Source organism: Mustela nigripes, chromosome 1 (genome assembly GCF_022355385.1).
Source record: "Mustela nigripes isolate SB6536 chromosome 1, MUSNIG.SB6536, whole genome shotgun sequence".
NCBI classification, from domain to species: Eukaryota; Metazoa; Chordata; class Mammalia; order Carnivora; family Mustelidae; genus Mustela; species Mustela nigripes.
In genome coordinates, this window is record NC_081557.1 from 12006185 (window position 1) to 12029414 (window position 23230).

Genomic DNA, 23230 nt, shown 5'->3' on the forward strand with positions numbered 1-23230 from the left:
CATCTCTTGTATTTGGATCTTATTAAAATCGCTGACTCATGAATTAGACTGTTGTTCATGATGTAGCAAAGCACTTTTACCATCTTCAAGATGTGAGGGGACACCTCAAAGGAGCTTTGGTTTCGAGATTCCTCTCTTTTTTGGAACACTTCCTGTAATGATGTCATCACCAACTCTTTAAGGCCTTTCCATTCTTATTTAGAATATTATATTGTTGACTCAGTTACTATTAGGTTATCACAAAAATGGTCTACTTCTCTTTCCTTCCTGCTCTAGGACTCTTGCTAAAAATCGGTACGTATTTTTTTTTAGTAAGCACAAGGATGCCCCAACTGTGAGATGGATAGGTTTTTAGGATCATACAGACCCATACAAGAAGCTACATTTAGAGGCGCCTGGATGTCTCAGTCGGTTAAGCATATGCCTTGGGCTCAGGTCATGATCCCAGGGTCCTGGCAGGCTCCCTGCTCGGTGCTCTCCCTCTCCTACTCCCCCTGCTTGTGATCCCTCTCTTACTGTGTCTCTCTCTCTGCCAAATGAATAAATAAAATCTTAAAAAAAAAAAAAAGCCACATTTATTCTACACGGGGAAACAGAGCAGAGAGTGTGCTGACAGCCCTGCTGCTTTTGTACTTTGAAGACACATGCCTATGGCAGCAAGGACTAAGGGATTATGATCCCAAAGTGTTGTAAGGAGCTCCCTGCACTTTCTTGGACTCCTTCAAGGACCAAATCAGGCATGTGCATATCTGACCATTTTGGTCCTAGATTAAACAAATAAACGAAAAAAAATTGTGCCTCGCAGGAGGCCATGTTATACCTAAAAGACAAAATCTTATCTTCAAAGGGGAAGGTACCCACTTCCTCCTACTTTTTTCTTATAGCTAAATACTCAAACATAAGTAAATCAGTAGGGGACATGTGGTACCCAAAAGAGAGTCTTTTTTCTTTAAGAGAAGAAGATGTTTTCCTTCTGCCTTTTTGCTGGTTGGTAAACACACCAATAAGTAAACTAGTACATCTACGTTTTCATTTTTTTGAAAATATTTAGTGGAAGACTTACAATATTTGGTTTTACTTATGGCTTTGTGTGCGTGTGTGCTTGTGTATATGTGTAAGTGAGAGGGAAAGAGAGAGAAAGAGGGAGGGAGGGAGGGATGGAGAGTCAGAGTCAGTTTGGTGGGTTGTTAGCTAAGCTTAGTCAATGCTGATTACAGCATTACTCCAGAGTCTGTTACGTTTATGATTCAGTGTTTTCACTTCTCAAAATTTACTCTATAGAAATAATCAGATATGGATGCAAATACTTATATACTGCATTATAATAGTGAAAATCAGAAACAGTCTAGGTGTCTAATGATAAGTGGTTTAATAAATCATGGTACATTCTACCTTTGAAAGCTGGATAACCTTTAAACATTGTTTTGGAGGATTGTTGGGCATGGTGTTAGATATCATAAGCTTTGCAGTCGGTAGGCCCAAACTCTGTGATTTACCAGCTGTATTATATGGAGCAAAGTTTTTTACTTCTCTAAGCCTCAGTTTTTTCTTCTGGGGGTGAAAATACCTAACTCTTAAGGTTGTTATTAGTATTTAGAGAAAACATGCAGTGTTTTTATGGAGGGCCTCGTATAGGGTGAACAGTAAGCACTAGCCATGAATGCAATGTTGGATAAGAAAATAAGGATTTGGAAAATGTTCACTTTAAGATATGAAAAAAAGGTCATTCTAATTTTCCAAAATTAGGCACAATCATAGAAGGGCATAGTTAGTGTAGGCCAACATGTCCAGAGTAATTAATTGCCTTTCAAAAGAAGAGTTATATGTGATTTTAATTTTTTCTTTTATATTTCTCTGCAGTTTTAAAATTTTCTATACTTACATGAACTTTATATTTAGCCTTTTAATAGTAAAAATAGCTTTAATAATTCAGAAATATACAGAGTAAAAAGTTAGACCCCCTCCCTTCGAATGTACCCTCCTACCACCTAATTGCTATCCCCATGGGTAACTGCTGTCAGACATGTCTCCTTACATTCCTTTGTGTATGCAAAATCACACGTATGTATATGTGCTTATAATTTTACATGGATGGAAGGATAGATTTCATATTGTTGTGAGCTTTGCTTTTTTAAGTTAACAATGTATCTTAGAAATCTTCCTTAGCTTGTGGCGCCCAGATGGCTCAGTTGGTTAAGTGTCTGCCCTCTGCTCAGGTCATGATCCCAGGGTCCTGGGATCAAGTCCCACATTGGCCTCCTTGCTCAGCAGGGAACCTGATTCTTCCTCTGCCTGCTGCTCACCTGTTTATGCTTACTCTCTCTCTGTTTCTCTTTGTCAAATAAATAAAATCTTTAAAAAAAAAAAAAAAGGCATCCTCCTTAGTTCATATAAATCTATGCCTGCATTCTTTTTAGCAGCTGCATAGTATGCTTTAGCATGTATCTGTAATTTATTTAACTATATGGCCATTTATTTTATTTTTAATTTGTTCATAAAGACTGTACTTTTTTATGTCTTAAGGAGCATACTTATACATATGCCTTTGTATGTATATCTCCAATTTTTTGTAGGATAGAATCTTGGAAGTGAAATTGCTGAATCCAAGGATATATGCATATGAAATTTTGGTAGATACTGCCTCGAAAAACATTTATTAAGGTTTACGTTGCTATCTACGATGTATGTAGATGCATATGTGTAAATATTCCTGACTTTTGCCAACACTGCATGTTAACAATCTTTCACAGTTTTGACTGATGAGTAAAAATTGGTGTCTTAGTATTTAATTTGCATATTAAAGATTGGGATTGAGCATATTTTCATATAGTAATAAACATTCAAATTTCTTTTTCTGAAACTTGTATTTTTTCTTTTAATTCTTAGCCCATGTTTCTATTAGCTTGCCTTATTGATTTGTAGACTTTTTATTATTTGGATATTGTTTATGTTTTAAATATTTATATATATTTAAATTTTTTTGAGATTAGCAGTATTAATAATTTTTCTGTTTGGCTTCATTTCAGAGTTTTATGCCTTTCTTAGGAAAGTCTTCATCACCCCAAATAATAAAAAATGTCCCCCATTTTCTTTTAGTACTTTAATGTTTAAACACAGTTATGTCTTTAATTCATTTAAAACTTATTCATGTGTAGCGTTTGTTAAAGATCTAAATTTATTGTGTTTCGAATAGGTTGTCATGCATTTTGTATCTAATAGTCTGTTTCTGATTATTTGAGATACGTATTTAGCATATGCAAAATTCTCATGGTTCAGGAGTCTGTTTCTGGGCTCTCTCTCTTCCATTCCTTTGATCTGTTTGTCTGTTTCTTTACCAACATGACACAAATTTTATTGTCACTTTATAGGAAAGCACATCTATTGGACAGGTCTTCCCTCTTGATCTCTCCCCCCCCCCCAAATTATCTCAAGCATTCTAGCCCATGAATTTTAGCATGAGCTTGTTAATGAACTTGAATAATTCTATTAGGACTTCTGTATGAATTACATTGAATTTATAGTTTCATGGGAGAAACTAACATATTATGCTTCATCATTTATATGCATCTTGTACGCCTACCAATGGGTTTTTCTTCATAGAAGTGTTACATATTTCTTTTTTTTTTTAGATTTTATTTATTTATTTGTGAGAGAGAGAGAGAGAGAGAGAGCGTGCATGAGAGGGAAGAATGTCAGAGGGAGAAGCAGACTTTCTGCGGAGCTGGGAGCCCAATGCGCGCTCAATCCCGGGACTCCAGGATCATGAACTGAACTGAAGGCAAGGGCTTAACCAACTGAGCCCGGGTGCCCTGTCTTACACATTTCTTGTTAGAATGATTCCTTAATATTTTATAATTTTTTTGTTGGTATTATGAACATGTTCTTTTTTCCCAGTGGATTTTCAAATTGCCTACTACTGGTGTATAGGAAAGATATTAATTATTTTATTTTATTCTTCTTTTATTTTTAATTTTTTTTTTTTTAAATTTTAAGTAGGCTCCATCCCCAGTATGGAATTTGAACTCACAACCCCAAGATCAAGAATCACATGCCCTGTGGCCTCTGGGTGGCTGTGCCGGTTAAGTGTCTGGCTCTTGATTTCTGCTCAGGCTGTGATCTCAGGGTATGATCGCAGGGCTCCAGGCTAAGCGTGGAGTCTGCTTAAGACTCTCTCTCCCTCTGCCCCTCGGTGCTCCCCACTCTCCCCACACCCTAGCTCATGTTTCCACATACGTGCTCTATCTTTAAAAAAAAAAAAAAAAAAGTCACATGCTACCCACTGAGCCAGCCAGGCACCCCCTCATTTTATCCTTGTACGTAGTAACCATCCTGATATTTTCTATACATTCTAATAAATATCTAGTCATTTACCCTATATTTTCCAGGTAAGTGATCATACCATCTATTTAAAAGAGAAAGTAGAAGTGAGAATTGCTTTGCTTTTTTTCTTTTCAGTATATAAATCTCTTATTTGTATTCTCAAATGCATCCAGTAATTCAATCTGCAATAAAATTATAAACCATCAATGATAGTAGGATCCTTGTCCCTCTCTTCTCTCTCTCTCTTTTTTAAAGATTTTATTTATTTATTTTATTTTAGAGAGGTGGAGAAGGGGGACAGGGAAAGAATCTTTTTAAAAATTTTTTAATTTTTTTTAATTCTTTTTTTTTTTTAAGATTTTATTTATTTGAGAGAGAGAGAGAGAGAGAGATCACAAGTAGGCAGAGAGGCAGGCAGAGAGGAGAAAGCAGGCTCCCTGCTGTACAGAGAGCCTGATGCAGGGCTCGATCCCAGGACCCTGGGATCACGACCTAAGCCAAAGGCAGAGGCTCAACCCACTGAGCCACCCAGGCGCCCCCCAGGGAGAGAATCTTAAGCAGACTCCCTGCTGAGCTCGGAGCTCTTTCTTTTTTTTTTAAATTTTTTTTAAAGATTTTATTTATTCATTTGACAGAGACACAGCAAGAGAAGGAACACAAGAAGGGGGAGTGGAGGAGGGTGAAGCAGGCTTCCTGCTGAGTAGGGAGCCTGATGCGGGGCTCATGTGGGCCTCCCAGGACCCTGGGATCATGACCTCAGCCAAAGGCAGATGCTTAAGGACTGAGCCACCAAGGCGCCCCAAGCATGGAGCTCTTAATTCGAGATGTGTTTAGTATTTGACCATTAAATATGAGGTTCATTATAGATTTTATATTTTATCAGGTTATGAAACTTCTTTTCCGTGGGCTTCAACAATAGGAATTGTGGTAGAATTTGTTTTCTGTTGCTTTTCAGCATCTATTAACATGTTTATAAAGCTTTTTCCTGTTCTATTTATTTATTTATTTATTTGACAGAGAGATCACAAGTAGATAGAGAGGCAGGGAGAGAGAGAGGAGGAAGCAGGCTCCCTGCTGAGCAGAGAGCCCCATGCGATGCTCGATCCCAGGACCCTGGGATCATGACCCGAGCCGAAGGCAGAGGCTTTAACCCACTGATCCACCTAGGTGCCCTGCTTTTTCCTGTTCTTGAGTATAATGATTTACAGTAATCCTTTTTCTAATGTTGAACCATGCACGAAACACTGGCATGACACTGTATAGCCTGGATGTCTTGAAAACTCATCTCTGCTGTTTTTATCCTCCCTCCCCCAGCCTCCGTGACACACGGGCTCACACACACACACACACACACACACGTACTCACATACACTGTGCGGGTTTTGTCTGGTTTTAGTATGGAGTCTCTGTGATATTTATGGAACTTATTTGGTGATTTTCCATATTTTTCTATGTACTTGAAATTTACATAATGCTCCCCAAAACCTCACTTTCCGTTTGTTTTCTGTTTCAGTAATTTATGCTTTTAGTTCTTCTGTTTAATTATTTTGGTTTGGTTTTGTTTTTAGATTCTTGAGTTGGATGTTTTGTTTATTTGCTTCTAGTGTCTTATTTTCCAGTATCGCACTTGAGTTCGTTGGTACTTTTTCCTGTTAATAACATATTGGTGGGCCATCTGGGTGGCTCAGTTGGTTAAGTGTCTGCCAAAGGACCCTGGGATCAGGTGTCATATTGGGCTCCTTGCTCAGCGCGAAGTCTGCTTCTCCCTCTCCTTGCCTGACCATACACACGCGCTCTCTCTGACAAATAAATAAATACGATCTTAAAAAATGTATTGCTTCGCCTCTGAAGGGTGTGTGTGTGTGTATGTCTATGTGCTTTCATTGCTATTTCTAAATAGGTTGAAAGTTCAATTAATTTTTTTTCTTCGTCTCGAGAATTATGTGGAATTGCTTTATTTTTTCTTAAGTGGGTAGATTTTTTATGATTAATTTGTACTGTAATTTGTACTTAGGATTATTTGTACTTATTAAGCAGGTGGATTTCTTATGATTAATTTGTATTAAAGCAATAGAAGAATATGGTGTGTATGATTTACTTCTTAGAATTTATTGAGCTTTTATTCTGTGCTCTCGTACACAATTAATTAGCTAACAAATTAACACCTGGGACGCCTGGGTGTCTTAAGTTTGTTAAGCATCTGCCTTTGGTTCAGGTCGTGATACTGCCCTCCTGGAATCGAGCCTCAAGTCGGGCTCCCTGCTCAGTGGGGAGTCTGCTCCCTCTGCCTGTCACACCACCCCCTGCTTATGTGCTTTCTCTCTCTGACAAATAAAATCTTTAAAAATTTTTTCTAGCAATTGGGCAAGTATTTGAATCCAACTCTGTATTCTGTTTTTTGGGTCCAAATTTTAATCATCAGTTTATTCACAATTATATAGATGTGAAACCAACATCATGTACATTGTCTTTTTCGGTAAAGGGCAGATAGTAAATATTTAGAACTTGGACCATGAGGTCTCTGTTGGAACTATCCAGCTCTGTAAGAAAGCAGCCCTATATAAAGGAATGGGCATGGCCAAATTTGGCCCATAGACTTTAGTTTGCTGATGCTTGCTCTTTATTCTTACTTAGTTTTTATCTTTTGCCGAACAGTGAGAGAAAGTGTAATACTTTGTAATTTCAGAAAGAATGCTTTGAAAATAAAAAATGTATATCGAGGCCATTGTCTTCTTAAAGGTCTTTAATTAGAAGCTACTTTGAACCTGACTCTTGGGGGAGAATGGCCTGCCAGCCACCCATCCGGCACTTTTCTTCATGTACTTGAGAACAATGGTCAGCTTTTGAGATGACCAGAAAAGAGATATAGAGACAAACGGCAGGGAGACCTTATTCAGATTTTTAGTCCACTACCTATTTTTTTTTAAAGATTTTATTTATTCATTCAACACAGAGAGAGAGAGGTCACAAGTAGGCAGGGAGGCAGGCAGAGAGAGAGGGGGAAGCAGGCTTCCTGCTGTGCAGAAAGCCCAATGCAGGGGATAAATCCCAGGACCCTGAGATCACAACCAGAGCCTTAACCCACTGAGCCACCCAGGCACCCCTCCACTACTTATTTTTAAATACTTTCTTTCTCTAGTTTTATTCACATCTAAGCGGTTAATAGTTAAAACTGCATTTTCTGGTATTTTATGTGTGGCTTAACATTTATCTAAGTTTCAGTGTGTAAGGATTTTTTTTTTCTCTCCTTGTAGTAAGGTCCAAGAGCCAGAGGAGGCCTCACATCCCCCTAAAACCTCAGCAGCTGCTCAGCTGGATGAGCTCATGGCCCACCTGTGTGAGATGCAGACTCAGGTGAGCACAGTTCCCGAGTGTGTCTCCACAGAGCTCAGCTCTGCTGGCCCCTTTTGGAAGTTTTGGTTGTCATTAGTTCTCCCAGCCTAAGTTTAATTCAGGGATGAATTCAACTTTGTGTTGTGTATTATCTGGACACAAAAGATCACGCAGTGCAGGCTCTGATCTTAAGGAGTGCAGAATGTGCTTGGTAAAATGAAGCAGAAACCCATACGTAGATACATACGTAGACTAAAACACAGATGGTGTATCAAAATATGTACAGCCACTATTAAGAATGTGGAGACTTTATCAGAACTGGAGATGGGATGTGGGATGGATTCTGAAGAATGGAAAGGGTAGAGACACAAAGAGATGAGAGAAGAGGCTCTTCCAGTTGGCATGACTCTGAGGGCAGAGGCATCTTAAGGCTGGATACAGTGCGCAGGACCCAGGGAGTCGTGACTGTGGGACAGACGAGGCCAAACGGAGGCCGAGCCGGGAAGATCAGAGTGTGGCTTTGAAAGCAGGGAGGATGAGGAGTCCTGGGCCCCATATAGAGCTAAAACCGGCCTCCTCATTCTAGCCTCTGGAGCATGAGTGGTGGGCTCACGTGCCCTGGCAGGGGGATGGAAATCAGAGAACTGGGCTTAATAATTTGTTAAGGGGAATCATCTCGAATTCTTAAGGTGGGGAATTCAGCCACTCTGAATTGATTGGAGGATTTGGTAGGCACACATGAGTGGCTATGAAATAATTGCAAGGCAGTATATAAAAAAGTGTGTGACTGGAGAGGTCAGGAGCCTGATCTTTGTGACTCACCTGTGGACGCCCAGTGCCTGCAAAGTTCCTGACACATTAAAGGAACAAGTGAATGCACATCAGAAATAATTTTTCTTTAGTGCCTATGATAAAGCTGGGTACCTTCCTCATTGTATCATATATCTGACCATACTGGGGAAAAAATCTGCATTAGGAATTTTAATTGTGTTTCCTAATTAACTTAGCATGTGTTGCAGTTTATTTACATTTTTAAAATATCTATTTATTTTTTGAATGAGCCCTACGTTCACGTTGCACAAAAATCGAAAGTACAAAAGTTTGCAGTCAACTATTTCCCTGTCAGCCCTGCCCCCCACTCATCCAGTTCTGAACCCTGTTTCTTATATATTCATTTAGAAGTATTCTGGAATATGTAAGCAAACAGATGGGGATATGGATAGATATATGTGTGTGTGTTTGTATATGTGTATATACATATAAAATTCTGTTTTTACCTACTTCATGTTGATGACCCTTTTGGACTTTCTAGACGGTAACCTTTGGAACACTAATCTCTTCAACATTAAGTAACATTATATAATAGAGGAGGAAGGAAATCTGTCAGTTGATAAGTTTCTTGAAGGGAAATGAGCATTTTGGATTAGTGAGATAATGTGAGGTTATTCCTGGCAGTAAAAATAGGATACATAGAGGCCTCAGGGCAGACAGTAACAAATCACATTCGGGAGACTGCAGGGAGCCTGGCCGGCCTCAAACAATGGAGGCTTTTAGTGAGTAATGAAAGAGGAGATTGGAAAGGTAAAGCAAGGGCAGCGGATGGGAGACTTTGAACGTGTGTCTAGTGCGTGCAAATCTGATGTGGTGGAGGCCGTAGAGAGCACCTGTTTCCTGATCAGGAAGTATTAAGTCGATGGGAGTAGTAGCCCTGTCGGAAGGGAGTTGAGAGAGAAAATCGGGACGTGAACTGATGAAGGACAAGCTGGGCGTTGCCTCTTTTTTGTAATTTGAGGCTTTTCTTTTGAGTGGGTTCTAATAACTATTTTTTAGGGGTTTCCTTAAATAAATCCAGTCCATGAGTTAGTCTTACCAGCTTCTCATCACCTTCTCTGCTAACCCTGGTCCAAGTCACTATTTCTGGTTTGAACTGTTAACAATAATCTCCTTCCAAGCTAGGGTCTCTGATTCCACTCTGGCTTGTCCACACTTAACTCCTCCCTCAGCTACCACAGGGATCTTGTGGGTCAGATTCTTTCCCTCTCATGCCTGAACCCCTCTGGAGGCTCCATCGCCCTTGGAATAAAACCCGAGTTTACCATGAGGGCCCCACATGATCTTTGCCTCTCTCTCCATCACCTTCTCCTGCCATGCCTACCCCCCTCCCTCTGTTCCAGCACCCCCACCCCAACCTTTCTGACTTTTCTCCTGACATACCAAACTGTTCCCTTCTGGGCCTTCCTTCCCTCTGGAGTGCTTTTCCCACCAATTCAATATTTCTGGGCCCCTCAGTGCATCTATGCAAATGCCACCTCCTTAGAGGGTCTTCTCATCTAAATCAGTTCTCTTTCACTGTCCCACCCTCTGGCACTTCTGTCTTGATAGATGACTTATGTCTCATGTCTGCCTGACATCACATCATACATTTATTTAATCCATGTATTGTCTGTCTCCCAGTAAAGCAAACTCCATGATGGCAGACTTTCTTGGTTACCCTGTGCATTGCTCTATACCAAGAGTCTGGAACTGTGACCATCACAAACTAGGTGCTCAAGAAACACTGTAGAATAAATAGGTAAAAAGAAGATACAAGTAATTGTTGACCTGTGGTCATTGAAGGAGTGAGGAAAGGTAGCATCTTCAGTGCACTCAATTTCTCATGGGCAGAAAAGATTTACAAATGGAGGAAGATTACTGGTGTTTCACCTGGCCTGAGGAATTCGGGATAAAAGGGAGATAGAAGCATTTTTATTGGTGTCACAATGTTGGACTCTTCCAGTGCCTTGGATGGAGGTTGGGTACAGAAGAAAACATTAGTCTGTAGAGGTGAGCTTAAGGGGTCATGTAGAAGATGCCAGTGAGGGCAGATATTCATGAGACTGATGGTTCTTCATGGTTCTTTCCCTGGTGCCAGGTTGCAGTGAAAGCAGATGCCAGCAAGAAGCACCCAGCGAATAAGCAGGATCCCAAGGCCTCCCTGGACTCAATGCTGGGGGATTTGGAGCAGGATCTGCAGGACCTTGGAGTTGCCACAGTGTCCAAGGGCCACTGTGCTTCCTGTCGGAAACCGATTGCTGGGAAGGTGTGGTGGGCCAGGGTGTGGGTCCTGTAGCCAGCTGTCTGCTGTCCCACCAAGGATTGTTCTATCACTTTCTAAGATGTCTTCATGGTAGCTAGTAATCACTCATCCCTTACAGTGCTCCGGGCACTGAGCCGAGTGCTTTGCAAGTATGTGTAAAGACTCGTTTTTTAAAATGAGTCATTTTATTAAATGAAGTTTTATGAATGAAATGAAATGAATTTTATTAAATTCATTATTAGATGAATAAAAGACTCATTTTATTAAATGAGTATAAAGATTCATTTAATGGTCACATCAACCCTGCAAGGGAGACTGTAATATGGTTCCTTTGTAAAGACGAGGGAACCAAGGGCTCTGGGTTGATAACTGACATGTCCAAGTCTAGAAAGAGGTAGAGGGGAGATTTGAACCAGGACAGCCTGACTCCTGAGTGTGACTCTTAACTGCTTTTCTGTACATCCGGTCCTGAGAGGGACTTTCCCGTGGCCCCTCTGTCCCAACGTTCGCAGTCAAGTTGATTGATGGTAACTTTCAGCTGACTCAGCTCCAACTCATGGCCACAGACTCCAACTCTACATCATCCTTCACCAAAGCCACAATAGAGGGCTCTGAGCCCTGACTCAGCGTGGGGCAGGAGTGAGGTGCTCAGACCAGAGGAATAAAACTCTCATTTGGCTTTTTCCTCTTCCAGGGATCCCTTCCAGGCCAGAATGTAGTTACCCCTCCCTGTCTGTCTCTACTATGCTCAGGTTTGGTTCCCCCACCCTCCAGAGCACCTAACGAACACCCACAGACTTTTATCAGCATGATTAGTCAGGAAACTGGGCACCCTTTTACTATCCATAAAGCATGGACATCAGACCCCGTAGAAGGGACCTGGGTCTAGACCTCCGTGTTGGGTCACCCCAGGAGGTGCCGTTTGCGTGGAATACTGTGGGAAAAGTGCTGTCCCAGATTGTGTGACCGTAGGCCCTCCAGCCCCCAGCTGCCATGGCCTGCCATGCTTTATTTCGTCCCTAGGTGATCCATGCTCTAGGGCAAGTGTGGCATCCAGAGCACTTTGTCTGCACTCACTGCAAGGAGGAGATCGGCCCCCAGCCCTTCTTTGAGCGGAGTGGCTTGGCCTACTGCCCCAAGGACTACCACGATCTCTTTTCCCCACGCTGTGCTTACTGTGCTGCTCCCATCCTGGATGTAAGTCGACCCCCTTTTCCTGCCCCTGCACCATAGTCCTGGTTTATAGCTCTGTGGCTTTCTAATACGGCTCTGTGTCTTCCTTTTCCAGAAAGTGCTGACAGCAATGAACCAAACCTGGCACCCAGAGCACTTCTTCTGCTTTCACTGCGGAGAGGTGTTTGGTGCGGAAGGTAGGTCCGTTCTTGGGGTTGCGAGAAGACCAGCAGAGCTTTTCCTTGGTTTGCTGCCTAGTCCCGGTTCCTGCCGCCAGTGTCCATGTGCCCATTTTAGTCTAGATGCCACCCCTCCGTACCTTTCCCCAATATTTACCAATATCATTTAAATTGCTTTCTTGAAGAAATGCAAATGCATAGTTTAAAAGCTCAAATATTATAGTGAAAAGCATCAGTCCCTTGATTTTCTTTCTCTACCCCCCAAATCCAGTTATCCTCTCCAAATGTTTTCAGCTTTTTCTTCTATAATATATTTATATCTGTTACTATAGGTTGATTTTTTTTCCCCCCTTCTAATTTTAACCATTATATATTAACTTCCTACCAGGAAGTTACCACTTTACCCCCAACATTCTTCCTCTCCCCCCATTTTCTCTCGGTATAGAATCAGGTCATAATTGTAGGTCAGACCAGTATTCAATGTGCACATATTCACAGTCATGAAAATATTGTTCATTGTTGAGCCCTCTTGCAAAGTATGGTTACAACAGAGCACAGATTCTAAGAGTTTAGACTACATGGTTCAAATCTGGGCTGTGGTATTATTTATTAGCGATAGGATTTTTATTCAAGTCATTTAACCCCTCTGTACCTTGCTTTCCTCATTGGTGAAATGGGCCTGGTAATAATTCCTACCCTGTAATCTTGCCTTACAGAGTAAGTAAGAGGATTTTAAGATACAATGACAGTGTAGTGTTTAGAACAGTGCCTGGCACGTGGAAACACAGTAAAAATTAGTATCACTATCATGGTATCTTTTTCATATAATTTTTTCCCTGAAGTTAATATTTAGATTTCTTTTTTCACTAGCTTAATTTTCCTTGTACCTGCCTCTAATTGATGTGACTGAGCTGGGAAATCATTCTCAACATAGTCAGCTGCATCTGGTAGTGGGTCAGTCCCACTGGTTTTGTCTTGGAAACATCCTTCCAGGAGACTTCCATCCTCTTGCCTGGTCTGCAAAGGTTTCTCCTCAGGCCTGCTGTGAAGCATTTACTCTTGGCCATTGTCTTGGGAATTCCTTTTGCTGCTTGACTGCTTTTATCTTTGGGTTCTCTGTTTCCTGGATCCCTGGTCTTTTAATACATGTTACTACCTTTATTTTAGTGAAGCAGCAATTAGGAAAGAATGAAGAGGAGGTAAAACTTTTGAGACCTTGAAATATCTGAAAATATTGTAATTCTGTTGTCTACCTTAAGTTGCCCGGGCATAGAATTCTAGGTGAAACTATTTTCCCCTATAATTCTGAAGACATCGTTTCACTGTCTTCCAGCTTCTGTGGTTGAGAAGTTTTTAAGATTTTGTTCTTATTCCTGATCCTTTCTGTGTGATTGGTCCTTCTCTCTTTGCAAGTTTTTTTTTCCCTCTTTCTTCTGCCTTAACTTTGATTTTTTTATTTTCCTGACTTCTTTTTATGTTTACTTGGAACAAGTATGACTCATGCGTGGAATCAGAAAGCTTCTTTATTATTTTTTTTTTTTCCTGTCCTTTTTGAGTTAACTTAGCAGGGAAACTATTCACCTCTTAACTAAATAAAAACTTGGGCAGTCTCATGTCTTTTATGATGACTCTTAATAAACAGTTCTAAATAGAAAATCAGTTTCAGACACAAAACACAAAACTCAGTCCTTGGGTAATTCCATCTGTGTAATAGCTAAAGCATCCAACTTACTTAAAGTGACCGCCACTTAATAAATAAACCAACACATATATGCATACTAAAGTGACTGCTGCTGTCCCCTGGTCAGGCCTTTACACTGCTAGAGACCAGGGAAGGGTGCTGTGGCCCTTCCTCTGTCCTTTCCTGCCTTTAACATCCACTACCCTCACCCCTGTTGCTCATCTTGATATCTGACCCCTTCAGGGTTGAAACTGGCAGGGAGGAAGTTGAGCCTGGAGGGCAGGAAAGTCCTAACTTGCTCAATGCTGTAAATTTGCTTCATGCTTTCTGGACCTGGCAGATGTTTAACTTTTTTTTCCCCTTGGATGCTTTTGTGAATTCGGTACAGGTCCAACTTCAGACTCTTAGCCAGCTGTTTTCTGCTTGGCACATTGAAGGACCCATTCCACAGAGATCAGTTTTGCAGGGTTTTCATTGTTCCCTCCTGGTGATCTCTTAGAAGTAATCCCAGTGGTCTCAGATATCTCTTTCACACTTTCCTATATGGACCATGGGAAACTGGCACCTTTTCCTTACACTCAGTGGGATTATAGTCAGTTAACAGCTGTGTTTCCCTATTCAGCCAGACTCACTCATGGACTTTTTCCATCAACTATATCCCACTGATGGCTCGGGACACATACCCAGATCGCTGAGTGGCTTTACTGAGGTCCCTCTCTTGACCTGAGGTTAGCGGGAACCATGCCAGAACACATCCCTCTTGGCTGTGTGATGGTCGTAGAGCATCCATAGCTTTCTCCAAAGGAATCCCTCTCTCAAATTTCTTTCCTCCCTCCCTGTTTTATATCCTCACAGGGAGTGAGGAGTTCAAGAATCATATAAACAGTCTATGGCTATCTACTTTGAGGGATGTCTTAAAGCCCAATTTGTAATTGACATCCATTAGATCTTGTGCCTTACACCTGGTTACACCAGTCTTGGCCAAATGCTGCTGATCTTTGGTTGCCCCTAAAATGTTAATTGGAAGCTCTGTGGGTATAAGCAGAATTTGTCAACTGGTGGACTCAGCTGTGTGGTATGCAAGTAGCATGCTCCAGTCATTTTGTTGGGAGACCCCTGACTGTTCATATGGTAGGTCTTTTAGTGCCTGAGATCCTCTGGTGTGATAGTTCCAGAATTAGTCACTGCTCTTCAGCCAGTCTGTTTCCAGCCTTGAAGACTATTTTGTACATTCACTTTCTGAGCTCCTCTGACGCAATGGAGAAGGCCAGCCTGAAGTGTCTGGGCCCCTCCCCTCGGGAGAAATGCAGGCTTCAGTTTCCTTGTTTGCCAAGCTCATTGCCACTCTTACACCTACTTAAAATTTTGGAAAACTTTATTGATGTCTCATCGATGGCATCTCCTCTCCTTTTCTCCTATTCCTTGTGGGTATTTCTATTTTGAATAATTCTTTAACTATTGTGTCGGTGGTGTTTCAAGAGGGAGTGAAAATAATCCCATGAATCCTGCCCTTCACTGGCACGGAGACTCACCTAAATGTCAGGAGGGTTATTATGCACATTCCTAACGATTATTCATTTAATCCCCACCACAGTCTGGTGAGGGTATTTTTATCCCATATTTTACCTAGTTATAGATGGAAACACTGAGCCTCAGGGAGGTAACATAATTTTCTTAAAGTGATACAGCTAGAAAGTCGAAGAGTTGGCACCAAAACTCAGGTCCCATTTCTGCAAGTTCTATGTTGTTTCTACATCATCACAACTGCCCCCAGACAGAGACTCAGTTCTTCTTCTGCAGCTGGTTCCCTTTACTTTACTTTCGTGGTGCCGCCGTGCTCCGCTCTTGTTTGACAATAGACCCAGAAACGGTGGCGCTGACATAATCCACTAGTGAAGTGCTTTGCAGTAATTTGCTTGTTCATGGAAGCCTATTAAATGCTTTTCACAAATCATTAGGAATTTCATTTCTAGATTGTGCTTTAGTTAAGCAGGATTTTTTAATTGCGATTTAATCTAAATCATATTGAAGTGTGTCCTGGTAAATTTATATTTTATTGGTAGCCACAGAAGTGGGAGAGTCAGTTGAATAGAACAGTCAGCAAGTACTTACTGCCCACAGACGAGCGTGCTGAGGAGGTCTCCTGTGAGCAGAGCCATAGAATAACAGGCGTGTTTCAAGATGAGATGTGAGTTAGATACAAAAGAAAAGTATCCCATCCATAGGATGACCAGAAAGCACCATGAAGGGAGCTAATACTCACTGTTCTTGACTTTGGCCTCCTCTAACGACACAAGTCTCTTACGACTTTACATCCTCACCAGGCCACACTTAAAGCATTTATTGAGACACGTGACAAAAGAAGGCCATTTGTTTACCAGAAGCTCCTCCTACATTATATTTTTGTTTTTGTCCTTTGCTTTCTGTAAGTGGGTCTCCTGCCATATGGCTGGCTTGTTAATTGGGTGGCATCCGGCCTCACCCCAGGTCACATAGTCACACATGGAGTTTCTATAATGAGAGCTTAACTACTGAACCTTCTGGGAAATTAAATTCATCTGCATTTTTGTTTCAGTTCAGAAAATTCCTCTTGAAGGCTCAAGTTTCTAAGCATTTCAGGCCTTAGCATCCTCCCCTAGGGACCAGGCCTTCAGTGCCCATGTCTTTCCTTTGAAATCGTTCATTATCCAGGCCATGCAGGTGCTCCCTAATTTCCCCTGTGGCTGGGAACCACCCCAGAGCGTAAACACCCCACCCCCCCTCTGTGGCACTTTTAATTGTTAGTGTTTCTTATCTGTTCTCCAGAGATAATTGGCCCCAGAGAGAGCCTCCAGGAAAGTTACTGCTGAAACTTTCTCCGTTTATTGGATCACTAAATGCAGGGACATCACAGCAAGTTCGGCTGATTGCTTTTGATTCCTCTCCTGAGACTCACCCTAGTTGAAACAGGCTGTTCCTTCCCTGCTGTGTTATTCTGGAGACCAGCTACCCTGCAAATGCCTAGATGAGGGTCATTCTCAGGTCATTTGGCGTGTCTTAGAATTTTCTCAAGTAACACCTACTTACAGGCAAGTTCAGTTTTATGTCACTTGCTTTATGGAGCGTACATGCAAATTTGGGGACCCCACCCCCGATCTACTGAATCAGAAGCTCTGGGGGTGGGGCCCAAGCGATCTGCATATTGACTAGCTCTCCAGGTGCCTGCGGGATACACACTGAATTTGAGAACTACCGGGCCACACAAAAACAAGGAAGATGGTTGTAGGTGCTGGTTTGTTCTTCTGAAGTGGTAGGCCTTCCTGCATTCTGTTGTCTTTGATCAGACTCTAGACGTTCTTTGATAGAGTGGAAAAAGTAAAGTGAGTTCTTCTATGTCCAGGGGCTTTAACAGAACATAGGACAGCTTATAAAATTACTAGTTTCTTAGATGCATAGGCTCAGAAGTCTATTCAGTTGTCTGTTCTTCAAAGACAGCATAGTTGAACAAAGCAAGGGATATCCAAAAGTGACCAGAGAGAACAGAAAAAGTGTGGTTGCCTGATTTGGGTCCCAAACCCCAGGCTGCTCTTACTGCCTTTTTGGATCTGGCTACTACTATCAAAATGGGCTCCTAGAAGTGTGTTTCCACAGTGGGCTGCTTTCCAGTCCACTTGGCTTACATGCTCTTTCGGTTCGAGTACAGGCAGAGCTCTCATATTTACAAAGCTTTTGGGCTCAGCTGATACTATTGGTCCTCACAGAGAGGTCACCACTAGCGTATATTTAAATTAAGGGTATGACTTTGAAGTTAGGCTTTGAAGTTAGGCCTAGACTTGAACATCAGGTCCCCTGTTGACTAGTTTGTTATATGTAATTTCTCTGAGCCTCCCTTTTCTCCTTTGTGAGATGGGAGCATTGCTGTGAAGAATTCAATTTCAATTTAGTACCACAGGTAGAGCCCTCATTTGGAACCGCTACAAAGCACGTGCTACGTAAATGGGATTGCTGGTGGTCATCTTCACATTAGACGGGCTCTCCTGACAGATGCTAAGGAGAGTTCCTTACAGAAGAGGGCACCTGTTTACACAGGTGTTATAGTTAGTCCTGGAGGGGCTCTAAACCACAGCATACTTCTGGAGCCTCTGATGGTCTCAGTTGTGCAGTTGTAACATTGTTGACATGTCTGCTCATTCAGTAAATATTTATTGAGCAACTACTATCTGTGTGTCTAAGTACTGTTCTAGGTACAAGGGATACGGCAACAAAAGACAGAGTTTCTGCCCTCATGGTGCATATATTCTAGTTGAGAGAGACCGATAATCATCAGAACTAGCCAGCTAATTAACTCACTCACTCTATGCTTATAATTCACTTACAACTTACCCACCATTTTAGGAGAAGGAGTGATAGGGTGCTGTTTGAGACAGGGTAGGTGGGTCTGTTGTTCTGTTGAACACGCCCCTTCATGAGGTGGAGGACCAAACTGTCTGGGAATCTTAGAGAAGTGCTTCTCAAGGCAGAGGGCACGTATTACTTAAATAGGTGCTTGAAGATGAACTATTTTATTATATTTTTCTTTTTTAAATGTAAAGATGATTAAAAAACCTTGTGGAAACCTTCACTTAAAATCTATTACCCTTGTTAACAAATATAACATAAAAAAAGTTTCCCTAGTAATATTTTTCTACATTTGGTATTTATGCAAAATACCATAATTAGTTAGGTGTACCTAAAAGTCCTTTTCATCACTTAAGAATTTCCTCATGTGACTTTATAATTTTATAATAATAATTTTAATAATATCAATTATTCCATTAGGGCTTTATGTAAACAAATTATAAAAAGTATGTGCTTAAAAGCTTTATTTATAGTTCCAAATATTATAAACAACTGTGTTCATAATAGTATATTTAGATTACTTCTTGTGTGTTAGTAGCACTGCAGTGATTATCTTTAAACATAATATTTTCTTTCAATTATTTGTATGGGTTAATTCCCAGGAGAAAGATATTTATATCTTTTTTTAAAAATTCTTGATAAACATTACCAAATGATTTTCCAAAAGAATACTAACATTTAACTTTGTCACTGGGAATATATAAATATGTGAATCACTCCCATATATTTTCCGGTATTAGGTAGACTTATTTAACACTATTTTTACTACTTAGCTAAAATTAGAAATTGAACCTCCTAATTAGCAAAAATTAGAACTTTACTTTTTTCTTTTGAGTTTCATGATTTACTCATGTTGAACATATTACAGCTAAAAGTGTTTCGTCTTATTTGTCTCTTTATGAGGACAACTTATTTTATTTGTTTATTTTTAAAGATTTTATTTATTTATTTGAACAAGAGAGATCACAAGCTGGGGAAGAGGCAGAGGGAGAAGCAAACTCCCTGTTGATTAGGGAGCCCGATGTAGAGACTTGATCCAGGACCCTGGAATCATAACCCGGATCCAAGGCCGATACTTAACCAACTGAGCCACCCAGGGGCGCCAGGATGACTTATTTTAAAGGGTTTTAAGAGTAATCCCTTGGGTTTCTCATCCTTCTTTATCTGGGCGTAGGATGTATAAGACTTAAGACAGGGTTTTAACATGAGCCCAACTGTGAAAATATCCAGTATTAAAGAGAAAGCCTTATACAATAACAAATTGATTATTTTTTTAAATTATGGAAATGGCTTCCTGCCTGGTTCACCAACTATCTGTTTTACCAAACTAATTTCCTCTAACCTCCACTCACCTGTCTACCCCTTTTTCTTGCTGGAATATTTAAAAGCAAATCAAAGAAATCTTAGGTCACCATTAAATACTTCAACATGCGTCATCTTTGATTAATCAAGACTTTTTTTTAAACATAACTACTTTCACACCTAGTGAAACTATTAATTCCTCATTATCATACAAAACCCACATCTAAACTTCTCAAATTTCTGAAACTACATCGTTTACTTGGTTTGTTTGAATCTGTTGGGTCGAGGCAAAACGTATGCCTTGCATTTGGCCATTTTATCTCTCAAAATTTAAAAATCCTGTAATGATCCTCTCTTCCCCATTTTTTTTTTTAAAGATTTTATTTATTTATTTGACAGAGAGAGATCACAAGTAGGCAGAGAGGCAGGCAGAGAGAGAGAGAGAGAGGAGGGAAGCAGGCTCCCTGCTGAGCAGAGAGCCCGATGTGGGACTCGATCCCAGGACCCTGAGATCATGACCTGAGCCGAAGGCAGCGGCTTAACCCACTGAGCCACCCAGGCGCCCGCTAAAATACCATTAATTTGTTAAGAAACTGGAACCTATGTCTGATAACATGTTCCATATTCTTGATTTGACGGTGGCTGCTTCCTCATGATGTTTGACGTACTTGCTTTATCAGCCCATCCACAATTTTTCTGAGATACAATCGGCAGATAGGTTTGTCCCTTGTCTTGCTTTTGCTTATGGTGCTTTCGGTCATGCACAAGTCATTCATATATATTTTTAATGGAGCAAAATTTATTGATTTTTAACTTGCTTTTGAAACTTGAGCCATGTGTACTACAGTTTTCTCATTCCCAGGTTCACGAGGAACCCACTCATTTTTGACTCAAGCCTTTGTGTGGTTTGAATCGTTACACATAGAATCTTGTATCCATTTAGAAATTATTATTTCATAGCACTTTCTTTTTAAAGATTAAGGCCTTTTCTCCAGGTGCTGTTTTAGGTACTAGAGTTATAACATGACAAGACCAACAGTATCTAGTTTCAGAGCTAATGCTCCAGTGCAGGAAGACAGACCACAAAGATGGTTTCAGATGAGGGTAAATGCTAGAAAGATGATTTTAGAAAAGATGAAGTGACAGATATGGGCTGATAAGAGGTGCTTCTGATAGGGTGAAATTTGAACCAATTTCTGAATGGTAAGGTAAGATTAGCCACACCAAAGCCTGGGGCAGAGCTGTGTGCAGGCCAGTGTGATACTTAGTGCAGAGATGTTGAGCAGAAATAGACCCTAACATGAAAGGCTGGGTATGAGCCAGGCCCAGCACGAATGCACCTGTCCCCCATTATCTCCTGTATTTATTTATTTATTTATTATTTCTCATGTACTTCTTATAATGAGCTGTTGAGGTTGGTCTTGAACATGAGGACACTGAGTTCGGGAGAATTGAAATCATTGGCCTCTTCTCAGCCTCCAGCTTGGCGGAAGGTGTCACCCTGCACCACGAACTGTTGATTTTACCTTTTCAGGCTTTCACGAGAAGGACAAGAAGCCATATTGCAAGAAGGATTTCTTAGCCATGTTCTCACCCAAGTGTGGTGGCTGCAACCGCCCAGTGTTGGAAAACTACCTCTCAGCCATGGACACCGTCTGGCACCCGGAATGCTTTGTGTGTGGGGTCTGTACACTCACCTCTCTTTTGGACTTAGGCAAAGTCAAGGGTCTTCCTTTCTGAGGGGCAGAACAGCAACTGGAAAGAAGGTTCACAGCTTGGGGGGAGGAATTGATGCGGTCCTGGTAAAAGAGGCTGTAGGCATTTGCTCATCTCTTTTGCAAGTGGGTGATATTCTCGCCTCCACTGGTCGGGTAGCTGGCAGGAAGTTCAAGGCTGCAAGTTTTACTTTGCTGATATTCTACTCTTGACATCTGCATTCCTTTTCTTTCCCTTCACCTTGTCCCCCAGGACTGCTTCAGCAGTTTCTCTTCCGGCTCCTTCTTTGAACTGGACGGACGTCCGTATTGTGAGCTCCATTACCATCAGCGCCGGGGAACACTCTGCCACGGGTGCGGGCAGCCCATCACCGGCCGCTGCATCAGTGCCATGGGCCACAAGTTCCACCCCGAGCACTTCGTCTGTGCCTTCTGCCTGACACAGCTGTCAAAGGGCATCTTCAGGGAGCAGGATGACAAGACCTATTGTCAGCCCTGCTTCACGAAACTCTTCCCACTGTAATCCCAGCTGAACCCACAGTCTCCGTAGATCCTCTACAAAATTTAAACCAGGAGAGGAAGGAGTATACTTTGTTGTTACTGCTCTTCAGCTCAGTGGGCATATAGGGAAAGTAAAGGTGATGAACTTCTAGTTGTTACGTGCCTAGGCTTGTAGTCTTAGGTTTTACATTTCTAGTCTTATTTTTTTTCCTTAATCAAGTATCTGGATTTAGATCTACGTCCTCCTTCTAGAACCTCTGCAGCTGCGTCTTCCACATGTGCACATTCATTCCACCACCAGTTTTCTCCGATTTCTCCCATTTTCACTCCTGCCTTGGCCCTCGTCACTGGGCCTTTTCACGCCTCCCTCATTCCGCCTTGACTCACTTTCTCATGACCAATGCATTATCCTCACCTCAGGAGTCCTGAGGCCCCTCTGAAGCCCTCTGCATCTCTCTTCAGTGTACTTCTTCTCTATTTCAAGAGGAAGTAGATTTTAACTGGACTACTTCAAGTACTGACATCATTGATAAGTAAAACCGCTTTTAGTTTTAACATCTTACTGTTGTGTTTGAAGATAAACTGCTTCCTGTGTTATATACTCAATACTCTGTGCCATTAAATCCTTATCCTATCTCTTGTTTACTTCCATACAATAGGCACTTTCTCTTAACCAAAAGAAATTGAATGGAGGGACTCCTGTTTACTAACTTTTCTCTTAGTTTGGGCTCATAACATTCATCTTATTTTATTTTTTGCACTGACATGATTGAATCATCTTAAAAGGTGGCAAAGCCCCTTAAAATTGTTTTCATCACTTTGTTTACCCAAAGTGAAAAATCAGATCTCTGCTAGACACTTGAAAATTCATATTTGTATGCATTTCTATAAACTCATTAAATTGTGTATATTAAATAAGTCATTTTTTGTATACCAATTATATCTCAATAAAGCTGTTTTTTTTAAAAACACATTTTTCTCAACTTCATAATTATCTCAAAAAGACATACAAGTGGCTGTTTCATCTCTAGTGAAAGTTGCTATAAAGGATCATCTGATAATTTCCAGTGTGGCTTAGGAAATCTAAGCCCCAAGAAAATCCCCATTTAATTATTTGTTCCTCTGCAACACATCATAAGTATATTTGTAGAAAAGCTTGTTAGTTATTGACGAGTCTGCCTTTCTAATGTCCTATCTCAAGTAAGCTTCAGAAGGAATCCTGGTTCCTCAAAAGAGGTATCGATAAGATCTGTACTATGCCTTCCTTACCATGGTCTTAAAATAGTTGTGCGATTATTTATTTAAAAAAAAAAAAACAACAGAGTTTAAGGTACTGAGGAAAATCCTTTACCAGAGTTATTTAAAAAAATAGGACCAATTTAATGTCTTTAGACTGGTATGGGAACAGGCTCCTTAGAGAATGATACTTGTTAAACTTGGTCACATCTTTCTTCTCCATGGGGTCATATCATAAGGGGGTTATGAGAATTAGAAGGAAGTAACAGTTAGCAGAAACTTCAACATATCCAAGCTACGTGGGAGTTTCACGCACGGAGCCATCGGGCCTCTTGCC

At 41.0% G+C, this 23230-nt stretch overlaps 1 protein-coding gene across 4 annotated transcripts in view; it reads left to right on the forward strand.

Annotated features, from left to right (window-relative positions):
• Nucleotides 1-22628, forward strand: part of LPXN (leupaxin) — a 36966-nt gene extending 14338 nt beyond the window's left edge. For all 4 annotated transcript variants that reach the window (XM_059405028.1, XM_059405030.1, XM_059405029.1 and 1 more), the window contains exons 6-11: nt 7575-7674; nt 10565-10732; nt 11753-11926; nt 12018-12099; nt 20976-21124; nt 21410-22628. In XM_059405028.1, the coding sequence (XP_059261011.1) occupies nt 7575-7674; nt 10565-10732; nt 11753-11926; nt 12018-12099; nt 20976-21124; nt 21410-21679 (943 nt within the window). In that variant the 3' untranslated portion in view covers nt 21680-22628. The remainder of the gene's footprint in view (nt 1-7574; nt 7675-10564; nt 10733-11752; nt 11927-12017; nt 12100-20975; nt 21125-21409) is intronic.
• Nucleotides 22629-23230: the final 602 nt, after the last annotated feature.